Source organism: Microcaecilia unicolor, chromosome 1 (genome assembly GCF_901765095.1).
Source record: "Microcaecilia unicolor chromosome 1, aMicUni1.1, whole genome shotgun sequence".
In the NCBI taxonomy this organism is placed as follows: domain Eukaryota; kingdom Metazoa; phylum Chordata; class Amphibia; order Gymnophiona; family Siphonopidae; genus Microcaecilia; species Microcaecilia unicolor.
In genome coordinates, this window is record NC_044031.1 from 589,614,751 (window position 1) to 589,640,928 (window position 26,178).

General features: G+C 43.6%; 1 protein-coding gene across 1 annotated transcript in view; it reads right to left on the reverse strand.

Moving 5' to 3' along the window:
• ADCY8 (adenylate cyclase 8) overlaps positions 1-26,178 on the reverse strand; it is a 578,382-nt gene that overhangs the window by 141,282 nt on the left and 410,922 nt on the right. The window contains exon 10 of the mRNA XM_030219235.1: positions 23,605-23,806. Within this exon, the coding sequence (XP_030075095.1) occupies positions 23,605-23,806 (202 nt within the window). The remainder of the gene's footprint in view (positions 1-23,604; positions 23,807-26,178) is intronic.

Consider the following 26,178-nt stretch of genomic DNA (forward strand, 5'->3'; position numbering starts at 1 on the left):
CATGCATCCATCATTTATACATCTAAATGCCACCGTTTAGACAGGTAAAATCCAAACTGACCTGCACACCCAAAGAAAACCTGAACTTGGATTCACAGCAAAGTATGAAAACATTTTGGCATGCATTGCTTACAGTATTCTGATGAGCAACTGAATACTTAAAAACTTTGTACAATGACTGATATAGTATAAATCTCGACTGAAATGTTTGTGTGAGACAACCACTTTCTGAAATTAGATATTGAGCTGTAATAGGGACAGAACCACCATGATCATTTCATGTTCCTGATAAATTAATTTTAGAGGTCCCTTGTCACAAAGATTCATCAGTTTAAGATTAATGTAGCTAAATGTTTCACCCTGCCAACAGATAATCTGAATCCCCTGTCATTCTGGGAAACAGAATGAAATCATTTCCAACAGCAGGTGAGGGCAATGTTCTCATTACATTATTCTAATCAGCTGTGAACTGATAGTTCATTTTTCTTTAATAATTGTACCATACTCTTTTTGTAATGAAATGTTATCCATGATAATTGATCACTTGAATACTGATTCACTGCATTGAAGCATAAGGGGCAATTCTATACCTGGGGGCGCATGTGTTAGGCATCCCGATGGTGTGTGCTGGATGCTAATTCTATAAAAGCATTTGTGCACATAGATGCCATTATAGAATACAGGTGTAAACCAGCATTTACATATACAAAATTAGATGCTCACACATGCCAAGTCAACTGAGGGTTCTGAGCCATTGTAAAAAGTGGCTTGTGGTAGTGTGGGCATCTGCACAGGGCCATTTTTAGCAGCGGCTGTGAAAAAAGGCATTTTTTTTAATGAACAGTAAATGGAGGTACGCTAAAATTAAAAGTAGCACATGGCTATTTACTGTCTGAGCCCTTACCGCCACCTACTGACCTAGCAGTAAGGGCTCATGCGCTACTCGTGAGGTAATCAGGCATATAAGTACATAAGTATTGCCATACTGGGACAGACCAAAGGTCCATCAAGCCCAGCAGCCTGTTTCTAACAGTGGCCAATCCAGTTCACAAATACCTGGCAAGATCCCCAAAAAGTACTAAATATTTTATACCGCTTATCCCAGAAATAGTGGATTTTCCCCAAGTCTAATTTAATAATGGTTGATGGACTTTTCCTTTAGGAAGTCGTCCAAACCTTTTTAAAACTCTGCTAAGCTAACTGCCTTTACCACATTCTCCGGCAACGAATTCCAGCACACACCAATGTGGCTGCACTGCCGATTACCGCTGGGAATATGCCCTACAGTAGAAAATAGAAAATTATTTTCTAGCATGGGAAACAGCGCATGCCAGTGGCGTCGTGAGGGCAGCTGACACCCAGGGCGGGTCGCCGCTGCGCACCCCCCCCGCGTGCAGTGCAACACACCCTCCGGAGCGCAACCCCCTCCCCCCGAGAACATACCTGCTGGAAGGCGGTGAGGGGCGGGCGGGAGAGCCAATCCGCCGAGTGCACGCCACTGGGGGGTGTCGGCACCTCGCTGTTTCCTTGCTCTCTCTGCCCCGGAACAGGAAGTAACCTGTTCCGGGGCAGAAAGAGCAAGGAAACAGTGAGGCGCCGACACCCCCCAGCGGCAAGCACCCGGGGAAGACCGCCCCACCGCCCCCCCTTCCTACGCCACTGACGCATGCCAATTTTGAAACTACTGCAGGGTGCCCATGCTACCCCTGCGGTAGTGCCAATTTGGCGCAAGCTACCCACACATTAGCCCTACTACTGCTTAGTAAAAGGGCCCCTGGGAACCTAATTCTGTAAGTTACACACATAAATGGAAGCCATGTCTATTTCCTACCCATCTGCCCCCATGTGTATGTCCTCTGTGCAGTTACGAGCTAATGACCAAATTGAATGATAGTTTGACTATAAACACTTTCTTCAACTTCATGTTGTAATATTAGAGATCATTCTGAAAATATGATTTAAATTTTGGAGTTTGGCATGCTTGACTTTCATGGAAAAAAGGCCTTTGTATATTGTGGAACTGATTTCTGAGGTTGAATGATCAAGAAGGCCATGGGACCAATATATCTCAAGAACTTTATAAGCTTTTGTGAGAAGTCCCATAGAGGGTGATATGATAAATCATATTCATTAACGTTTGAACTTCTATCCGGCATGTATGCTTTTAACTTATATTAGTTGAGTTAGCATGATAAGATTAGCTCCTAAAGTATGAAACCAACCACCAGCAGACAGGATGGTTGGCAAAATTCAGGAAAAATAGTTCTGGACTGTTACTCGGTGGTATTGCGATATATTGCATGTTGGGGATCTAAGTGCTATTCCATGGCCTGTCTTCTACTTCCTGGAGGTGGGGATGTTGCAGAGGCAATCTTCACAGGCCCTGGAGGGAAAGAGTCCTAGTCATTGCTCAACAGTGACATTTGGGGGCCCAACGTAGGGACCACATTAGCGGAGTTCCAGTCCTGGATTATAGCCTCTGGTCAAAGTCTGCTGCTGCAATGGCTGAACAGCAAGGGGGAGAAAGGGGAAAACTTGGCTAGCTGTGAATGTAGATTCACAGTACTAAAGCCAGTTAGAAGGTGATTTTGATGGGGTTATAAGCTCAATGGAGCAGAAAGAAACTGTCAGGAAAAAATATATTTCATGGGTATTTTCTGTCAAGCTCATTACTTGATTCTGTTGGACTTTTATGAAGTATAAATAAAGTAATTTAAGAGAATGTACTCTTGACTGAGGTGCTTGCCTCTACTGAATCTAGTACAGCCTCCTGATATTGGAAAAAACACATTAGGAAACTTGCTCAGCATGCTAGGTGGAGTCTCTTTAAAGTTCTCTTGGAACATAGCCAACCAAAGGGGGTCTTTTACTAAAGCTTAGTTTGAGGTATCTGCAGCGGGGCCTAATGTATTCCTATGGGCCCTGTTGCAGATAACTCGAGCTAAGCTTTAGTAAAAGACTCCCAAAGTTTGTTAAGCTATAGTAGCAGAGTAACTAACTGCATTAGGTTCAAGAGAAACCTACATTTAATCAAGATCAACCTCATTTGCCCATCTCTGTGGCAGCTTAGTAAAAGGGCCCCTACGTGACTTGCCCGAGATCACAAGAAGTAGCAGTGGGATTTGAAGCAGGCACCTCTGGATGTCAAGACCAGTACTCTAACCACTAGGCCACTCCTCTACTTGCCATAGAGTAGTTGTATGATTCCTTAGTTGTACGATTCCTTAGTGTGGCTGTGCCACATGAACTTTATCTTACCACAACATCACTTTGTATTTGTTTACAGCGGAGTCTGTAACACCTCACTGGTACTATGTAAGCCACATTGAGCCTACAAATAGGTGGGAAAATGTGGGATATAAATGTAACAAATAAATAAATAAATAAAATAAATGTGTTCATGCCTAAATGTAGGCACACCATCAACAACATATGCTAGTTTTTTTATAATGGATCTGGCACGTACATTTGCAGTTAGAAAATACTAGCTTAGTGCTCAGATGTTTGGTGCCTAATACTTAGCACCTTTTATAGACTGCATATAGGACTAGATTCTGTATATCTAAAAAGATCAGTGCGGAAAAAAATGCACTTAGTGCTATTCAATAAACCTCACCTAAAGTTAGGCACAGTTTATAGAATATGCGTAGCACCCATGAAGACAACATTTGTTTTGGGCCATGGAAGTAGGTATGATATTAAACTGGATAGGCCAAGTATCCTTTGTTGAGGAAGAGTTGAGAGTAGAAATATATCTTCACTGTGTAACCTTCATTCCCCTTAAGATCTTATCATCGTAATCCACGCCCCCACAATCTCAGAAGTCAGCCCTTACCTTCACTAATAGTTGAACTAGCCTGGAAGAGAGGGCCCCATAATGCATTACCATGTTTTGGGTCAAAAGCATTTCCTGTGTAGGCGGCCACTACAATAGCCTGATCCTTAATGGATATGCAGCAGGAAAGCAGAGAACTTAGATACATGGGTAGTTTGTTAGATTCTAGACTATTGTCTACTACTCCTATTTAATACACAAATTAGACAACTTCAGCTACTCCAAATCACTTCCTTTAAACTTCTTTATAGCATGAGGAAATTTGATAGAGTGAATGTTCTTTAAAAAAAAAAAATTGCTGGCTTCTAATTGCCTATTGCCTTCCATTTAAGATCCTCACATTGGTCCATCAGACTTTTTCTTTAGGAAACCCTCCTTTTTTCTTTAGTCTTCTAACACCCTATAAACCCTCGCACCAGAAAGCTGAAAAAGAAGAAATGAAGGAAAAGAAAAAAGAAAAGAGGATATCATCCCACCATATTTATGTAAAATCAGAATTATCAGCTAAAGTCCATGATTATGAGGATCAAATTCAAAATGGAAACATAAAAAATACACTTCATATAGAATAATGAAAGGAAAATAGCATTATACTAAGTTACTTTAAGAAAAAAACTCTACAGAACTCCTCCAGAGACCACCTCCTGAAGCACTGATACAGAAATCTACCTAGCAACCAAAAGTGAAGTGAAATGTGAGGGCTCCCAAAATATAAACTTCATAGGCTGATAGTATACCATGCATTTACAGGGAAATTTCAGATACAAAGAGGCTCCCAGCTGCATAAAGTCAGAACGAAGCAGCAAGAACTGTCTATGTCTTCTCTGAGTCTCTCGAAACACCTCTGGAAACAACAAAAATTTAAGACACATAAAACATTTTTTCTTTAGATCTGAAATAATATTTAAGCAAAAAATCCCTATTAGTACTCATAGCCAACGTTACAACCATTGTTGCCCAGGATCTCCCATGCAAACCACCAGGTGATCTATCAACTTCTCTAGCTTCCAATGAATCCAAAGTAAGATATTCATTATTCACGTGCCCCTCCCCCACACACTTTTGGGTGCATAAGTACATAAATACATAAGTATTACCATACTGGGAAAGACCAAAGGTCCATCAAGCTCAGCATCCTGTTTCCATCAGTGGCCAATCCAGGTCACAAATACCTGGCAAGATCCCCAAAAAAGTACAAAACATTTTATACTGCTTTACCCAGAAATAGTGAATTTTCCCCAAGTCCATTCAATAACGGTCTATGGACTTTTCCTTTAGGAAGCCATCCAAACCTTTTTCAAACTCCGCTAAGCTAACCACCTTTACCACACTCTCTGACAACGAATTCCAGAGTTTAATTACACGTTGAGTGAAGAAAAAGTTTCTCTGATTCATTTTAAATTTACTACATGGTGGCTTCATCGCATGCCCCCTAGTCCTAGTATTTTTGGAAAGCGTAAACAGACGCTTCACATCTACACGTTCAACTCCACTCATTATTTTATAGACCTCTATCATATCTCCCCTCAGCTGCCTTTTCTCCAAGTTGAAGAGCCCTAGCCGCTTTAGCCTTTCCTCATAGGGAAGTTGTCCCATCCCCTTTATCATTTTCGTCGCCCTTCTCTGCATCTTTTCTAATTCCACTATATCTTTTTTGAGATGTGGCGACCAGAATTGAACACAATATTCGAGGTATCGAGGCAAGTAACAGGCCTGTATAACCAGCAGTAACAAATCTGAAGTCAATTGAAGAGTGTCCAATAAATGTCTTAAATAATTGTTTAGGTGATATATTTTCAACATTCTCAACCTTAAAGATAAATCTGAGACATATTAATACAATGAACTAAATTATTTATCATTGAAGAAAGCCATATAGAATCCAAAGTCGGGGGGTCACGTGATGACGTGGGGGGGGTCACGTGATGACGCGGAGCTGAGCGGACGCCCGAAGCACCGGCTCCAGCCCGCCTTCAAATAAATCGGCAAAATAACCCGCTAATCCCTCCCGAAGTGACTCCTCAGCGAGACATCCGTGCACAGGATCGTAAGTGCAGCAAATTGAGACGCTCACGAGTGCTTATAAGAGAAAGAGAAGCAGGGTATGCCAGCGAAGACCCCGCGGGGGAAGAAAAGCATCGGCTGCGAGGAAAACAAGATGGCGGCGGCTACAGAGACTCCGATAATGGGGCCGATTCCGCCCGAACTAATTAAAGAATTGGCGCAGCAACTGTCAGTGGTCCTAGAGGAAAAGCTGTCTAAATTGCAGACATCAGTGGACAATATCCGTGAAGCGGTGAAGCGGTGGAGCGCCAGAGCGCCCGTTTGCAACAAGTTGAGGACCGAGTGTCACAATGTGAAGATGAGGCTGCGGGCGCGATCGGGAGAATTGCAACGCTGGAATGCAAGTGTGAGCAACTGGAGAGAAAGGCAGATGACTTAGAAAACCGCAGTAGGCGCAATAACTTACTGATTGTGGGCCTGCCTGAAGCGGTCAAAGTATCGGAGCTCAGGAAATTTCTAGAACAATGGCTCCCGGAACACTTAGCGCTGGAATTTGGCGGGAAACCGCCACAAGTGGAACGTATACACAGAGTGGGAGCAGAGCGGCCGGCTGATAGCAGACCGAGACAAGTCCTGGCGAAGTTACTGAATTATATGGATAAAGAAGCTATTTTGCAGGCCTACCTGCGAAAACCTGACTTGGAGTACAATGGTAAAAAAATCCTGCTTTTTCAGGACTATTCGGCGGCGGTGGCTGATCAGCGGAGGATTATGGGTCGCCAGTGTAAGAGACTGTATGAGAAGGGAGTTCGCTTCTCCCTATTGTACCCGGCTAAAGTACGTGTGCTGCACGAGAATAAGACTTTGTTTTTCACTAAGTCAGAAGCATTGGAAACCTTTGTGACCAACTTAAAATGAGGTGGAGCTGCTGAACTGCAAGGATTTTAGGGTCACAGCTAGCTGAGGATGGCTGTAGGACACTGAAACATGCGTCAGGAGACATTTTGAAGAAAAGGGAGCCACCATGCACGAGTGAGTCTTGATGACCAGAGATGGTGACTATGATGAAAGTAGCTGGGCAGGACATCATGGTGGTGAAGGTCATGGCCACTATACTTGCGGGCCCTGCGGATATGAGAAGTTTCTGGATTGACTCTCTGCAATAATAAGTCTGGATTACCAGACTTTAAAAGTGTGGGAGCTCCCTGTTGAAATCTTTCTGGTAGTATGTATTGATGACAGGTTATGTCGTTTATTGTTATGTGTTAAGGTTATCGCTATTAATCGGGACATAAGTTGGGGAGTCAGGGGAAAGGGAGGGAAGAGGAAGGGGGCGGAGTAGCCGGGAAGAGTTGGTGGTGTGTCAGAAAGGTGTGTGTGTGGTGGAATGGGTGAGCGAGGGGAAAGGGTTCTGGGGGGGGGGGGGGGGAGAGTATTAAGATGGGGACCTGGAAGGGGGAGAGGGAAGGGTGGATTAGGGGAAGGGAGCAGGGAAAGGGGGAATTGAGGGACTTAGCGGTTAATCTACTGAACAGCACTGGAATGATCACCAAGGGGTGGAGATTTGAAAAACTGGTAGGTAGACAAGGCACAGAATGGAAAGAGACAAGTGTGAACGAATGGCCCGAGGGCTTAGCTGGGAGGCTCTTGGGTTCTGCAAAGGAAATACAAGCAGGGGGAGACGATGAGTGGCAGTTGAATGGTTAATTTAAGGATTGTGACTTTAAATGTGGATGGAGTGCACTCCCCAGTTAAGCGTACGAAAATACTGCAGGCACTCAAGAGGCAGAAGGCTGATATAGCTCTGTTGCAAGAGACCCACCTAAGTAAAATGGAACATTTAAAATTAAAAAGGGACTGGGTAGGAGATGTATTTTTCGCCTCTTACAATGGGAGACAACGAGGGGTAGCCATACTGTTTAAGAAATCTATTTCCTTTGACTTACATAGAATGTACCAAGACCCAGACGGGAGATTTCTCATAGTAGCAGGAGAACTGCAGGGCAAACGGGTGGGGTTGTGTAGTGTGTACGCACCCAATGTATACTCACACAGTTTTTTCACCTTGCTGGCCGCCAAATTGGTAACATTTGATCAATATCACTTAGTAATAGGGGGGGATTTTAATGTCGTCAGTGACCCTTCTATAGATTGTAAACCCCCCAGAAGGGCAGGCAAAGATCAAGACGATAGAGGAGTCAATTTTTTGATGAAAGAGTTAGATTTAGTGGATATATGGCGACACCAACATCTAGATGAGGCTGATTATACATTTTCTCGCACCCTCATGGGACGCACTCTCGTCTTGACTACTTGCTCGTGCCTTACTCGGTAGTCCTGGGGGTGTGTCAATCGGGAATCGGGGAGCCAGAGGTATCTGACCACTCGCCGGTGTGGCTGGAGTGGCAAGGGGGAGGACGGGAGGGGGCTGACCTATCTGAGAAAGAGCTGGATAGATTATGTTGTAAGTACATAAGTACATAAGTAGTGCCATACTGGGAAAGACCAAAGGTCCATCTAGCCCAGCATCCTGTCACCGACAGTGGCCAATCCAGGTCAAGGGCACCTGGCACACTCCCCAAACGTAAAAACATTCCAGACAAGTTATACCTAAAAATGCGGAATTTTTCCAAGTCCATTTAATAGCGGTCTATGGACTTGTCCTTTAGGAATCTATCTAACCCCTTTTTAAACTCCGTCAAGCTAACCGCCCGTACCACGTTCTCCGGCAACGAATTCCAGAGTCTAATTACACGTTGGGTGAAGAAAAATTTTCTCCGATTCGTTTTAAATTTACCACACTGTAGCTTCAACTCATGCCCTCTAGTCCTAGTATTTTTGGATAGCGTGAACAGTCGCTTCACATCCACCCGATCCATTCCACTCATTATTTTATACACTTCTATCATATCTCCCCTCAGCCGTCTCTTCTCCAAGCTGAAAAGCCCTAGCCTTCTCAGCCTCTCTTCGTAGGAAAGTCGTCCCATCCCCACTATCATTTTCGTCGCCCTTCGCTGTACCTTTTCTAATTCTACTATATCTTTTTTGAGATACGGAGACCAGTACTGAACACAATACTCCAGGTGCGGTCGCACCATGGAGCGATACAACGGCATTATAACATCCGCACACCTGGACTCCATACCCTTCCTAATAACACCCAACATTCTATTCGCTTTCCTAGCCGCAGCAGCACACTGAGCAGAAGGTTTCAGCGTATCATCGACGACGACACCCAGATCCCTTTCTTGATCCGTAACTCCTAACGCGGAACCTTGCAAGACGTAGCTATAATTCGGGTTCCTCTTACCCACATGCATCACTTTGCACTTGTCAACATTGAACTTCATCTGCCACTTGCACGCCCATTCTCCCAGTCTCGCAAGGTCCTCCTGTAATCGTTCACATTCCTCCTGCGACTTGACGACCCTGAATAATTTTGTGTCATCGGCGAATTTAATTACCTCACTAGTTATTCCCATCTCTAGGTCATTTATAAATACATTAAAAAGCAACGGACCCAGCACAGACCCCTGCGGGACCCCACTAACTACCCTCCTCCACTGAGAATACTGGCCACGCAATCCTACTCTCTGCTTCCTATCCTATGATGTGCAGGATGTGACCCCAAGAGTATTCTGGGAGGCCTCAAAGGCAGTACTACGAGGAAAGATTATCTCGTATGTGGCCTCAATGAATAAAAAACGAGGGGAGAGAATCCGAATACTTACCTCGCAACTGAAAGAAGCGCGACGAGCGCTCATTGGGCGTGCCTCTGACTCCACTAGGAAGGCATATATGGAACGGAGGAAAGAGGTGCAAAAAGTGCTGGAGGAAAGTGCACTATATAACATAAAATTATACAAATACAAATTACACCGGTGGGGCAATAAGACAGGTAAATTACTAGCATCCCTAGTGAAGCAAAGAACGGCAAAAAGATTTATAACTAAAATAAGGAATAGGGAGGGTGAAGTCAGAACTCAGTTAGCTGATATTAAAAAAGAGTTTGTTGAGTATTACTCAGCGTTATACCAAGCAGGGGATTTCTCAGAAGATAAATGCTTGGAATTCTTTGAAGGGTTAGGGCTGCCCAGAATTTCTGAGGAACAGAGGAGGGGGTTAAATGCACCTATTCAGGGTAAGGAAGTGCAACAAGTGATTAAGCGCCTTAAGTTGGCCAAAGCGCCAGGCCCAGATGGCCTAGGGGTGGAGTATTACAAAATATTGCAGGACGTCATGGTTGCACCCTTTATAGCTATGTGTGAAGACAGCAAGGAAAAGGGTGCATTGGGGGCGGTATTAAATCACGTGCATATTGTGTTGATCCCTAAACCGGGGAAAGATGAGGAATTGGTGGGTTCCTACAGGCCCATATCGTTATTAAATCAAGACATAAAGATCCTGGCAGCGGTGTTGGCGGACAGACTGGGAAAGGTGGTTCCAGACCTGGTCCATCCGGACCAGGTGGGTTTTGTTAAAGGGAGGTATGCTAACATCTTGAAGGTGAGCCGAATATTAATGGAAGGTGCTGGCAGAAAGGGAGACGCTATAGTGGCAAGCCTTGATGCAGAAAAGGCTTTCGATAAGGTTGTTTGGCCTTACTTGTTTTGGATCCTTGACCGCTTTGGTATTCAGGGAGATTTTCTGGGATGGGTTCGAGCGTTATACTGTCACCCAACGGCGCAGCTCCTTGTCAATGAGTCCCTGTCTGATACATTTACTTTGGGGGGAGGGACTAGGCAGGGTTGCCCCCTCTCACCGCTGCTATTTCTTCTAACTCTGGAACCCTTGGCAGCAAAACTACGGCAGGACACCACGCTGAAAGGATTAAAGGTGGGTGGGGAGGAATATATCATCAATTTATTTGCAGACGATATGCTGCTTTTGTTGGATGAGGCAACTCGTACCCTGCCACTGGTTATGTTTTATATCCGAGCATTTGGGGCTTTTTCGGGTCTTAGTATAAACTTTGACAAGTCCGAGGCCCTACCGGTAAATGACCCGTGTATTAGTAGAACCTTACATTCCTTCCCATTACGTTGGGCTACAGAGGGTATTAAATATTTGGGGATCCACATCAGTGTGAACTTGGCATGGGTATACAAAAAAAATGTGTTAGACCGACTAGGAGAGATAAAAAACATATGCCAAAAATGGAAAGAGCTACCTGTGAATTTTTTAGGGCGCATAGCGTTGGTTAAAATGGTCTTGTTGCCCAAGATACTTTACCCATTAAAAATGCTCCCCTTATGGGTCGGGGCTTCGGAGGAGCATTCCTATAAAAGTATTGTAGGTACTTTTATCTGGCATGCTAAATGCTCGCGGATAGCGTTTACCAAGTTGACTAGGAATAATGGGCAGGGGGGACTCCGACTCCCAGACCTACGGGTTTATAATGTAGCAGCACTGATGCGGTGGATACACGAATTGATTACGGAGAAGGGTTTTTTTGCCCCACGGGGCTTTTGGGAGAGCTGGTGCAGGCCAAATGACCCTTTTACAGTTTTAGAATCCTGGGCAGTACAGGGGGCAAGAAAGAAAGTGGATAATCCTTACGTAGCAGCCCTTCAATTGGCCTGGAGATGGTGGAGAGGACAGGCGGGAAATAAAGTGGGGGTTAGCCCATTCCTACCATTGGTGGGGAATATGGCTTTCCCAGCGGGAATGGGAAGGTCAGTCTTCTGTAAATGGAGGGATAAAGGCTGTCGGTTTATAGGTCAATTTCGGGGGGAGGGGGAAGATGTCTTTCCTACATTCGCCAAAGTGTGTGACGAATTACAGATTCCTGGCTCTCACTTCTTTGCATACCTCCAGGCACGAGATTACATACTGAGTGTGGAGCGTCAGAGCAAGACGATAGTGCGATTTACAAAACTTGATCACACCTTTATGCAGATGACTCCGCTTCATAATAGGTTGACTGGCTGGTGTCAGTTGATTAGGGAGCAAATGCAATCCCCCCACTTAAAATCACTAGCTGCAGCGTGGAGTGAGGATACTGTGGAAGAGGTGTCGGTGGAGAGATTGAGCACAGTCTTCCGAGATCTGCGGGGGCTCACACCGAATGCGTCTTTACAAGACACACAGTATAGAATCCTGTACAGAGTGCATATCACTAAAGTTAGGGGGAAAGCCCTGGGAATGTGGGATAGTGACACATGTGACAAGTGTGGGGGGGGCAGTGGGCACCTTTTTGCACTCTTTCATGGAATGTCCTACACTGCAGGAATTATGGTCTGGGGCGCTGACAATCTTGGAAGAGATATTACAGCGCTCAGTGGAGTGGCAATACTCAATTACATTAATGGGTTGTGGGCAGGCTCTTAAGGAGCAGGAGCTGAGAGTTTCACAATGTAAATTTGTTTTGTTAGCCTTGATTTTGCTTAAAAGGTGTGTGCTGAAACAGTGGGTGCAGAGAGAGCCCCCGGCACTTGCAGTGTGGAAACATAGTATGCTTGAGATGGCTCATTGGGTGGCTATGAGATATAAGTTTGTGACCTCTCTGGGTGCTCGTCAATATCGTGATCTGTGGGGAAGAACATGTGCCTTGTTCATGATGCCTACATAAGAAGAGCAGAATCGATTAAGTCTGTGTGCTGTTTAAGTGATAAAGGACAGGGGGGAGGGGGAGGGGGGAGGGGGAGGGGGGAGGGGTCTCTGCTGGGGGAGGGGAAGAAACGGGGGGGGGGGGAAATAAAATAAAACATGGAATTCAGTAGATTGTTGGCAGAGTTGTCAGTACATGCTTTGTTGTTTGTATTAATGTTGCTTTTGATGCCTGTATATGAATCCATGGAATAATAAAAACATTTATAAAAAAAAAAAGAATCCAAAGTCATTTCTGTAGGTTTATTTTTATTTATTTAGTTTTGCATTTGTACCCTACATTTTCCAATTAGGTTGTCGGTTCAATGTGGCTTACAGTTTAGTACAGTGAGCCAGGAATTTTCTTTTTTTAAATTTATTTATAACTTTTAATCATATAACTAAGCAGAATACCCTTGTACACTAAGCCAGGAAAAAGCAAATAAGAAGGTAACCAACAATATAAAGATAACATCATAATATTAGCAACAATGAGAGATCCAATTTCAAAACAGAGGAACAAATAAGAAATAAATCATCCAATTGAAACTATGAGAAAGCATATGAAGCTACCACAAAAACACACACATTAATTAACCCCAACTATCCCATGATGTCTGGCCCACAACATGGTCAGGTGAGAAGGATCCCAAAACACATTTTTAATGAACTGGAAGCTTACTATACATTTGCATGGGCACCAGGCACTTCCTAAACAAACATAATTGCTTTGGATCCCTCTACCTTGAGCACACCTCCAGCACTTGCAGGCCTCTGCTTCAGGTTACCTCCATCTTGGTTCTGCCATACTCTCTTCACCCTGAATAGTTTTCCCATGATGGTACCACCTGAGAAGACCTTTTACCTGCTCTCTAGCAGCCCACATTTCTTGTAGTGGGTGCTGAAAACTTGGGCACATTAACTAATTTCTTTCAGCTGTGGGGGCTGAATATGGGTATCCGGGCTTAGGGGCCCTTCAAACCCAAAGGAGAACTCCTGCCCTCACCTGCAGAGGCAGACTCCAGTGGGGACTGCACCAGACCAGTTCTAAACTCTTCTGCATGGCTCACAAAATGATCAGTTGGTTCCACAACAAGGGCAGCAGTAGTTGAGGACTGAGAAGAACACTGTTTATATCCACCCTTGCGTTTTTCCATTGCAGAAAATAGAAAAGATAAAAAAGATGCTGCAACAACCTAGCATGTGGTAGCCATCTTGGATCATTTGTATCACTCACAACCCATGTTCAAACCACACATAAATTGGAGACACTGACAGTTTCTACTAATTTTGTCATATACAGCATTAAAGAACAATTGGTATATAAGAAATTAACTTTAGTTTATTACACAAATTAAATATGAACTAAACTAAACAGAAGTTCTTTGCTTCTTAGTCTCTAAGCCTACATTTGGGTCATGGGATAGAGAGTGGCTGGACTTTCACAGGCCCCATGGCTGCTGCTACCAGGGGAGTCCAGCGGTTTTCCTCAACTGTTCCAGCTGATACTCTAACCATAGGACTAAAAAGGTCATGATGATGCTGCAAGAGAAGTAAAACAATATAAGGGAGCAATTTTCAAAACAGCCTGGATTGCAAAGTCCGTGGATACTTTGACCCAAAGACTTTGCAACAGTTCTGAAAGGAAATGTATGAACACATTTTCCCTTTGAAAATTGCTCTTAGAAAAAGTACCCACACAGATCTGCACCTACTTTTTCTGGGGGGTAATTTTTCCTTTCAAAAATAATGCATGTAGATTTGAAAATGAAAAACTCTACCTATCATTGCTTCCCCACACCTAACTCTACCTCTGACCTCGCCAAATTTTTCTACAGGTAGAAGTTTGTATATTGCTGATAACCATTAATGCTTTTACTTGTGTGAAGGTTGGGCAATGTTCAGGCAGACAAACTGGCTTTTGAAAATTGCCTTTTAAGAAAATAGCAACTTAAATTCCCATCTTAGCCACAGAAACCATGGTAAAAGCAGTCAGATGTAAGCTGTGACTTAAGCACACAATATTATCAGAGAAAAGAAGAGCATAAGTTGATGTAGATATTAGAATGGGAAGGGAAGGAAAGGGAAGGGAATGGGCGATGTACTACCTTTCTGTGTTTTTTGAAACTACATTCAAAGTGGTTACATATTATGTGCAGGTACTTATTTGTACCTGGGGCAATGGAGGGTTGGGTGACTTGCCCAGGGTCAGGAAGCTGCAGTGGGAATTAAAACTAATTCCCCAGGATCAGGGTCTGCTGAACTGACCACTAGGCTACTCCTCCCCCTACCTAACCCTAGTTCTGTGATTTTCCCTTTTATGGGTTAGAATAACGTTTCTGGTATACCAGATTTAAGAGAAGAGCAGATGAATAGAAATTACATATCTAATTCCAACTTTTCAGTTCAAAAACAAACCTTCATCAGGGTACAATGAACATCAACAGCAAATTCTTATTTGGAAGACAAGATATCCCATCTTCCCTCTTGGTTTCATGTAGTACTGCTCCCATTAGTGCATGACATATTTACTGATACTTGTGGTCCTATTGGACTTAAGAAGGCATATGTTTCAGTCCTATTCCTTTTAATAGATATTGGTGTATAGGCCCGTCAAACAAATGCCAAATTCTTCCATACCATTTAGAATGGTTGTTCATCTTTACTTACATGTGTGCCTGATTCACTACCCTTGAAATTAGCTAAAGGAGCAAGAAATGTAAAAAAGGCACTTTTTATTCAGTGTGATTGGGGCTGGTAATGACGCTCAAAGGGGTCTGATTTCTCCTTGATCCCAAGAAGCTATTAACCGAAAGGAAGCTATTATCACATCACAGCCTGAACATTCATTGCTTATTGCTAATGATTGTGGTGGCCACATTCTTCAGATGCTGCCACATAAAGGTCCATTTTTATATAAAACATTGAGATGGGAATTGAGATGTTCAATTCAGCACATTTACAATTCCCCTCACATTTAATAATAGGTTCTGCTAGATATGGAGCCTTCTATAAAATAATAGAATGGCATGCAAGAGTGCACACACAGTGGAAGCAGCAATTTAAAAAGCCGCACATGGAGAAAAACAGCATCCTTCTCTCTACAGGTTTCCATGCTTGCTGCTCTTTGAAATTGCTATCCCCAAAATCAGACCCTCTGAACTCCCCAATATCATTAGTGTCTATTTCTGAACTCCCAACCTCGACATCATTAATATGCATACTTGAAACTCCTGCATCCTGTGCATCATTAGTAGCCATACCTCCAAAACCTCCCAGTAAAGGCAGCCCCCCCCCAAAAAAAAACATATCTATACCTGACTCTCCCCCAGGTCTTACTAAAGGTCTCCTTGGTGTGTAGTGGGGGTAGAAGTGATCCCCAATCATTCGTGTCTCTTCCAATGCTGAGTTCAAAATGGTGGCAGTGAATCCCTAGCAGTAGTACTTGCCTTGGGCAGGTGTAAAGGCCAACATGGAAATTTTTAGGTCTACATGTATATTCCTCTTGTAAAATGGGGAATATTCATGTAGATTTTCAGCCTGCCTAAACCATGCTCTATGCATGTTCACACTATACCCCTTAAAAATTACCATTTGCACATGTAGCCAATCAACATATGCCAAAACTCCTATTTATATGTGAAGATGCTTCTAAATTAACCTCCAAAATAAATTAAAAGTGTAAGTACATGTAAGACGGAGATTTTTGAGATATATGGGAGAGAATGAGTCCTTGTAATTCATACTGTGATACTGTATCCTTCTTGTTTACAGAATTTTTGGTATTTATGCTAGTATAGAAAATTCAATGAAACCAAACTAAATGTATTTTCACTTTTCTGGCTCAATTCATTCATGCCTTCATATGCTTATTCAGAAAAGTGCTACAATAGAGACAGTATACAACATACTTGGTTTCTGCAAATTCATTTTAACTAGTTGACACCACACTGACAGTTTTCTTCTTCTATAAAATAAAAGAATAAAAAAAACAAAGGGAGTGACCAACTTGAACAACTGTGGTAAGAAACATTAAGCTATATTACAAAAAAAGCCCCAACAAAACTTAACAAAGGAAAACGAGATAGGAGGTATCATAACACAAATCAAATCGGCAATGTGATCTCCTATAGTGCTAAGTTATTCCACATCTGCAGCACTTCATGTGTATTAATCATTTGCCTCCTATACTGGATTGAATCCTACAGATTATTAAATTTTATTAAATTTTGTAAGTTAATTGCTTTTATATAGATTTGCAATAAAACCAAGAGACAGCAACCCCAATACTTAGCTAACACCACGATGGCACAGCGCTGAAGACAGAACAGCACTGGTCCCTATTTTTTTACTTTAACAGAGATGACTATGGGGCTTATTTTCGAAAGAGAAAAACATCTAAAAAGTGGCATAAAGCAGCATTTGGATGTTTTTCTCATACAAAAGTCCAAGTCAGTATTTTCAAAACCAATTTTTAGATGTTTTTCTACAAATTCTGTCAGAAGAGTGTTCAAATCACAAAGAGGCATGTCAGGGACATTTTGAAAGTGGGATTAGGGCATGCCTAACACTTGGACATTTTACGGCCATAATGGAAAAAAACAAAAATGTCCAGGACTAAAACCAAGATGTTTTGGTCTAGACCTGTTTTCAGAACAAATAAGGCACAAAAAGGTGCCCTACATGACCACTGGAGGGAATCAGGGGTGACCCCCTATACCCCCCCAGTGGTCACTGACCCCTTGAATAAAAACATGACTTACCAGCCTCTATGACAGCTGCAGATGTTAAAGTCAGGTCTATTAGAACAGCATGCAGGTCCCTGGAGTAGTGGTTGGTGCAGTACACAGTGGAGGACCCAGGTCCCTATTGTCCTTTCTACCTTTTACACTTGTGGTAGAAACTGTGACCCCCTCCCAAAGTCACCAAAACCTTACTGTACCAACATATAGGTGCCCCCTTCACCCATAAGGGCTATTGTAGTGGTGTACAGTGGAGGACAGTGGGTTTTGGGTGGGTTTTGGAGGGCTCAGGGGACAAGATAAGGGAGTAAAGGTGAGATGTGTACCGCGGAGCATTTTTATGAAGTGCACAGAAGTGCCCTCTAGGGGGCCCCATTGCTCTCCTGGGATGTCTGGAGGACCATTCTGCTAAAAATCTCTACATTTTTGCACCTATTTTTTTTTCTCGAAAATGGACCAAAAAACAAAACATCCAAAAGAGACCTTTTTTAAAAAATAAATAAATAACATTCTTTCCTATTCAGATTTTGGACGTTTTATGCAAAACGTCCAAAATTGGACTTAGATGTCATATCAAAAATGCCCCTTCACACTTTCTAAATTGCTGGTCACAATGGTGACATTCCAGAGACTGGGGCAGTTTCAAAAGAAAGTAGTAAGTGATACTTGTTAGTCTTGTAAGGGTTCTGTGAGGACTTTAATTCATTTAATTTATGAATGCCCTAATTTGCGAATATTTTGGAAGGAGGTCTAGCCAAATATTACAGATGTCCTGCATGTTGATCTTGATTTGTCATTTTGGGCCCTGTTTACTAAGCAGCGTTATAGGAGTGTTAGCATCTTTAATGTGCGTTAACTGTGTATGCACCTACAATATCCCTATAGGAGCCTACACAGCGCACTAATTGTAGGTGCATTAAAAATGCTGGTTATTTGGAAGTCATTACTCCTTCTAGAATATAACCCTAGGTCAACTAAATTTCTTTTTCATTTCTTAATATTGTTTATTATAAATCATTGGAAAAATAATGGTGATTTGCACTTCAATTTGTGGTGAAACTGCATTTATTTAGAAGTTATGAGGAAACTGTGGATCACAGGAACTTCAATACTGACAAAAATTAATAGGTGGGAGTTCTTGGATTGTTACATGTTGAGTGTTAACTGAGAGATTTGCTGTAGACGTAGTTTTCATTTGCTGTTTATTCATCGGCTTGTACAATGTTTCATATGTGATAAAATAATAAGTGATTCAAACAAATATATGAGATAGTATAGTGGTTAAGTTCAGGTGAGTGCTTATGACTTCATAACCTAATTCTGTCCAAAAATGGTCACTAATTTCCTCCCCTGAATTCCAGATGTTGGCAATGTCAAGATAGCAACTTTACACATTAGAAAATGGAAAATGTGGTCATGCATATATTATAATTAAGTTCATATTTTAAAATTCCAACCTGTTCAAAAAGGCATAGCACAATGACCCATCCTAAATACCAGACAATGAAACTCTTCCAGAACTAGACAAAACTGAACTCTCTGCTCCTGACTGCTTCAGTCACTCCGTCACTAACGAACGTTAACTTACCACCATCTTATCTCTCACGCCGGAAATGAACTGATTATCTAATTTACTCTACAAGATACTCTATAATGTATGAACTTAATGCAATACCACTTTGTATTTCTCATTCCGGAATGGCGATCGCCACTATGGCATACTGTAAGACACAGTGAGCCTGCAAAAAGGTGGGAAAATGTGGGATACAAATGCAATAAATAAATAAATAAAAGACCCCCATTGATATCTATGCACCTACATACTGATAAAAATAAAATTTTGCACCCATAAAACTATACAAGAAATTTTACTAATTGTGAAAGAGAAAATATTTGGGGAACAAAAACAGGCTTTTTCAGCAAAAATAGGAAATAGTACATATTAGAAATCACAAACACGCTTTTTTTTCCCCATTTTAGCATGCAAAACTGATTTGGTGAAATCTTCTTTCCTGTAGCACATGAGCCTCAAGGTCTTTATTTTTCTCATAAACAAGGGGTCTGACAATATGGGCAGGATACTATGGAGCCGTTTTACTAAGCCGTGGTAAAACGTGCCCCGCGTTAGTGGCAGTGGCTGTTTCTGCTGCATGCCAGGGCCCCTTTTACCGCAGCGGGTAAAAATGCTGAAAAAGAAATGGCCGTTTCAGGAGGGCGCACTTACCGCCATCCACTGAGGTGGTGGTAAGGGCTCCTGCGCTAACCAGGCAGTGCATGATGCTGCCTGATTACCGCCAGGTAACCCTCTGCATTAATATTTTTTAAATATGTCCCGCTAGTGGTGGAAATGGTGCACGCTGGGGGTGCTACTATTGCCGGCACCCACAGTAATTCCAGGTTGCCACACAGCAGACCTTTAGTGAAAGAGCCCCTAATTGTAAAAACAGTGTTACACTATCAATAGGGAGCAGTTAACACAGAAACCCAAGCTGCAAACACAGAATTTGTAAGGAGACTGTTTACATTGTTGATAGAAAAATGCGTTCATTGGGTGCTCTAGAAAATGGTAGCTGGCATTTCTTTGACATTTTTGCCTTGCTGAATTGATTGCAAACAATGCAGTGTTCCAGTAGAATGTTACACCATTTACCTATGCCAGATCTCATGAGGACTGGCATCCCCTGAGAAAGAGCTATTGTAATTGAACTCTAATGGCTCAGTAAGCATGAAAAGAACAGAGCAAGGGAAATGCTTTTGTAGTCGATAATTCTCAGAAGGACGAGATAATTAGCCAGTTTGGAAGCTCTGTCCTTAAATAGCAAATGCAATATGTTGAGGATTTAAAGCGTTTGCCCTGGATTCTATATATGGTGCCTGAAAATCCACGTGGAAACCGAAGCATCTAATATAATAAAACGCACCCTCAACGTTCTGAAGCCACGTTCTGTGAAGCCGGAAACTTGAAGCCGGAAGCCTGAGTTCTGTGAAGCCGGAAACTTGAAGCCGGAAGCCTGAAGCCTTGAAGCCTGAAGCCTTGAAGCCATCTGACGTCACTCCCAGGCTGAGGCTGAAGGGTTCAGCCTGCCGTCTCTGCCCCGCCCTCGCGACAAAACAAACAAATCCGGAAGCGAAACGTCAGGGAAGGAGGCAGCGCTCCCGACGTCTAGCCTTCCCTTCACTGTGTTCCGCCAAGGCGGAACACAGCGAAGGGAAAGCTAGACGTCGGGAGCGCCGCCTCCTTCCCTGACGCTTCGCTGCACGAACCGCCACGGAGGTAAAGTTAAAAAGAATAAAAAAAAAAAAAAGGATGCATGGATGCGAAGGGGGGGGGCATGGATGCGAGGCAAGGATGCGAAGTGGGGGGGCATGGATGCGAAGGGGGGGGGAGAAGAGGGCGGGCCAGGCTGGGACATGGGAGAGAGCGTAGCATGGATGCGAGGGGGGGGGGAACATGGAAGGGCGAGAGGGGACTTGCTGGAAAAGGATGAATGGAGGCGGCAGGGGACAGAGGAGCATGGATGGGCATGGATTGGGAGGGCAGGACTCAGGGAGAGAGGGAAATTGCTGGATAGGGAAAAATGGAGGGGCCAGGTGACAGATGAGCATGGATGGGCATGGATTGCAAGGGCAGGACTCAGGGAGAGGGGAATTGCTGGATAGGGATGAATGGAGGGGACAGATGGGCATGGATGGATATGGATTGCAGAGCAGGCCTCAGGCAGAGAGGGGAAATGCTGGATAGGGAAAAATGGAGGGGCCAGGTGACAGATGAGCATGGATGGGCATGGATTGGAAGGGCAGGACTCAGGGAGAGGGGAATTGCTGGATAGGGATGAATGGAGGGGACAGATGGGCATGGATGGATATGGATTGCAGAGCAGGCCTCAGGCAGAGAGGGAAAATGCTGGATAGGGAAAAATGGAGGGGCCAGGTGACAGAGGAGCATGGATGGGCATGGATTGGAAGGGCAGGACTCAGGGAGAGGGGAATTGCTGGATAGGGATGAATGGAGGGGACAGATGGGCATGGATGGATATGGATTGCAGAGCAGGCCTCAGGCAGAGAGGGGAAATGCTGGATAGGGAAAAATGGAGGGGCCAGGTGACAGATGAGCATGGATGGGCATGGATTGGAAGGGCAGGACTCAGGGAGAGGGGAATTGCTGGATAGGGATGAATGGAGGGGACAGATGGGCATGGATGGATATGGATTGCAGAGCAGGCCTCAGGCAGAGAGGGGAAATGCAGGATAGGGATGAATGGAGGGGGCAGGTGACAGACAAACATGGATGGCCATGGATTGGGAGGGCAGGGCTCAGGGACAGAGGGGAATTGCTGGAAAAGGATGAATGGAGGGGGCAGGGGACAGATGGCCATGGATTGGGAGGGCACGGCTCACACTCTCTCTCTCATATACAATGTCTTTCTGACTCTCACTCTCACACACTCTGTCTCACACTGTATCACATTCACTCTCTATGTGCCACACAGTCACTCACACACTCGCTTGGTCTCATACACTCACTCAAACAGAGAATCTGTGTCTCACACACACTCTCTCTCTCGCCCACTTGCACACACTCTCATTCTCACACACACACTCTCTCACAAACACACTCACACCCAGACTCACGCTCTCTCTCACACAATCACACTTTCACTCTGACTCTCAAACAGACACTCTCACATACACTCTCACAAACATACACACTCCGAGGAAAACCTTGCTAGCGCCCGTTTCATTTGTGTCAGAAACGGGCCTTTTTTACTAGTATTCTATAACAATGCGCATAACTTAATTGGTTAACTAGCTAATCAGTGCTGTTAATTGGATGGTAACAAGCAATTATCAGCACTAATTGGCATTAATTGAGGTTCATGCGCACTAAGTTCGCTAAGTGTATTCTATAACGTGGTGCACCTAAATTAAAAGTTGCATAGTTGAAAAAGGGGCATGGCCATGGTCGGAGCATGGACATTTCTAAAATCTATGCACATTATTATAGAATACACCTGATCTGCACCTAATTTAGGCATCGGGATTTACACCAAATAAAACGTGGCCTAAATGGACGCAGCAAAAGTTAGTCATATAGCGAGCTGCTCAGTGTATTCTATATACCGCTTAGAAATTTAAGTCTATTCTATAAAATGTAAGCATACTTTAGAGAATATGCCTAGGCGTAATTTTTTTTTCATGTGGACTTTTCAGAAACCATATACAGAATATAGGCCTTGATGTATCTACATCTACGTGTATATAGGGATCGATATTGAAAGTGATTTAAATGGCCAGAAGAGGCTCCTGGGCATTTAAATTGTTTCTTTGGGGCTATCGGGAATATTCAATGGCGCTTATCTAGATATTGTCACTGAATACCCCCTTTAACTGCCTTTGCCGAAACCGGCTAGTTTGTGGGCACTCTGGAACAGAGTTGGGGATGGGGCAGAAACGTAGCCGGTTAGCAGTAATTTTCAGTCTCATAACCAGCTTAGTAACTGTATAAAGGGCCCTGTTTACTAAGGTGTGCTTGCATTTTTAGCACGTGCAAAAAATTAGCTCGCGCTATGTAGGCACTTATAGGAATATTGTGGGCGCGTATACAGTTAGCATGCGCTAAAAATGCTAACGCACCTCTAGCGCAGCTTAGTAAACAGGGCCCAAAAGTTAGGTAAAAAAAAGGCTGTCCTAACTTTGAGATCCTTTTACTAAGCTTCAGTAAGCACTAACACATGCTTGCAGCAGCTTAAAATGCCTTACCGTGGGGCACACTCAGGCATCTCATGGTAATTTTGGCATCAGCATGCGCTTCCCACATATTAAAAAATACATTTTACTTTTTTAGCACTGAGGGAGGGTCTGGGGGAGAAGAATAGGCGTGTCCTGTGCTAATTGATTAGTACAGTTACATTGCTGCACACTAACTGAATAGCGCGCGAGTCCTACTTACATAATGGATGGTGGTAGGGGCTCACATGCTAATGGGAACATTAGCGTGTGGCCATTAAGCAAAAGTGACCATTTTACCCATGTGGTAAAAATGGCCTTTGTGCATGGGAATGACCTGCATAAGCATGTGTTAAGGCCACTTTTTACCTCAGTTTGGTAAAAGGTCCCCTTTATGAAGCAAGCAGACCATGCACTGGTCTGAATATCAGCCATTGCCTGGTTAACTTCAGGATCGGCAGTCATACTCAGATACTCAATACCAAGAAAAGTGCATTCCTCAGCACTAAATATCTGGAGTTAAGTCAGCCCACGATGGGAAGTGGCTTGCGCTGTGGGTTGATTATTAACCCAATCTATATCTATCTATAAATAGATACAGTTTTTAAAAAACATATTTCTACAGTAAAATAAACATATTGGTTTGATTTTCGATTTACTGTTATATTTCAAGTGTATAGCATTATTGTTTTTTTCTCTGATGCTTACAATATTTATCACAGCTCCAAGGAAATTAATCATTATGGAAGCAAAGATGATGACGTTCCTGGCCAGGTAAGTCTCGTTAATCCAGCAGCAAGTTTTCCGGAGCACTAGGGGTAAACATTTATAATCCTCCGCAGTGGTTATTAGCACGAGAGCAGCATGCAGCATAATCAGAATAGAAAACTGAATGATCATTGGCATCATCCTGTGAAAATAAAAGAACAATTTAGTACACAGTGAGATTTTAGTAAAGCAACAAAATAAAGACTCCCATGTTATCTATTTTAAAACAGATTTTTTATTCAGTGGGTCGCATGTGAATAATTATCACAATAGTTTAAACCAGGACACAGCTTTCCCAAAGATACAGTGGTGAGGCACATTAAATTAAAACTTGAGGTAGGGAATGTAATTGCTCCCTTCCCCAACATAATATGTTATGTGGCTATAATAAATTGATGGTATAAAATCATCTGACACTGTATGGCATGTCCCAGCTCTAGTTCATTCAGAATCTGGCAGCACAACTGAGAAAAAACTGCAGGTGGTGAGACCAGTACATTCCAGGGCCAAATTTAAAGATTTCTTTGATTCTCTAGGTCCTCAGACAAAATGGGCTACAGTACCTAAAGAATAAGTCAGCCTCCTACTTGCCTTTGAGGCCTCTAAAGTCCTATCAAGGAGCATCACTGTCTGTACCCTTGTCAAAAGAAATTGCATGATGTGATACCTGCCAGCGAGCCTTCTCAGGAGTAGCCTCCACATTCCGGAACTCACTCCCAGAGAGGCTACGTATAACTCGAAACTACCTCTACTTCAGAAAGCAGGTGAAAGCTTGGCTCTTCTCCTAAGCTTTTAATACATATGGCAACTGACTCACTCACATCTGGACTAGCTTGCAGCACACCTTGTAACTAAGACCAGTTCCTTATATCTTATTCAACCTTACATGTGGAGGGGAATAATCGAACGTCGCCGGCAAAATAGGTCGCCGGCGATCTATTTTGGCGGCGGCGCAACAGCTGGCCGGAACCGTATTTTCAAAAAAGATGGCCAGCCATTTTTTTTTCTCGATAATACGGTGTGGGCTGGCGAAATGCCTTGGATTTCGCCGGGTTTGAGATCGCCACTTTTGTTTTTCTGCAATAATGGAAAAAACTGCCGGCGATCTCAAACCCGGCAAAATCCAAGGCATTTGGCCATGGGAGGAGCCAGCATTTGTAGTGCAATGGTCCCCCTCACATGCCAGGACACCAACCAGGCACCCTAGGGGGCACTTCAAACATCTTTTATAAACAACCAAATTAGCTTCCAGGTGCATAGCACCCTTCCCTTGTGTGCTGAGTCCCCCAAATCCCCCCCCAAACCCACTGCCCACAAGTGTGCACCATTACCCTAGCCCTAAGGGCTGAAGGGGGGCACCTACATGTGGGTACAGTGGGTTTTGGGGGGTTTGGGAGGGCTCAACATTACCCACCACAAGTGGAACAGGTAGGGGGGGGATGGGCCCGGCTCTGCCTTTCTGCAGTCCACTGCAACCAACAACAACTGTTCCAGGGACCTGCATACTGCTGTCTGGGTGCTGGGTATGACATTTGAGGCTGGCATACAGGCTGGCAAAAAAGGTTTGTATTTTAATAATTTTAGTGTGGGAGGGGGTTGGCGACCACTGGGGGAGTAAGGGGAGGTCATCCCCCATTCCCTCCGGTGGTCATCTGGTCAGTTGGGGCACCTTTTTGAGGCTTGGTCGTGAAAATAAAAGGACCAAGTAAACCCGGCAAAATACTGCTTATCGCCGGGTTTTATTTTTCCATTATCCGCGAAAGCCGGCCATCTGGTAGCCACGCCCAAGCCTGCCCATGTCCCGCCTTCGCTTCGCCGCCAACACGCCCCTTTGAACTTTCACCGGCGAGGCGAAGGGAAAGCGGCGAAGCTATCACAAATGTAGCTTTCGAATATATGCTTTTCGCTGCTTTTGCGAAATCGCCGGCCATATCCTGATTTGTGTCGGGAAATAGCCGGCGATTACTTTCGATTATAAGCTGGATAATTAGCTTTCAATTTAGCCTCTCATCTATTTATCCTAATAATTTATCTCAAATCCAAGCAACCTTCAATAGCTGCTTCTACTATTGTGACAACTATGCTGCCTCTCTCCTTACATCAAGAATGCAAATCTTATTCCAGTTGTGCATGCTATGATAACATCAAGACCAGATTACTGTAATGCACTGTACACTGGTCTGACTTCAAAGGGTCTGTACCAGCTCCAATTGATTCAGCAAGACTGATAGAAGGTTGCAAGAGATGTGACCACATCACAGCATTTTTGCAAAAACTTCACTGGTTACCAGTACAATACAGGGCTAAATTTAAAACTCTATGTCTGATCTTCAAGGCCCTTAAAGGAAATGGCCCCCCAAGTACTGGAAGAACAGGATGACCCTCTAGACACCTATCGTTACTGCAGAAAGCAAGTGAAAGCTTGGCTCTTCAACCAGGCCTTTAATGGAAGAAGTAACTAACTTGTTAGTCTCACAAGGACTGACACGGGTTGCACATACTGCAGCATGTTTA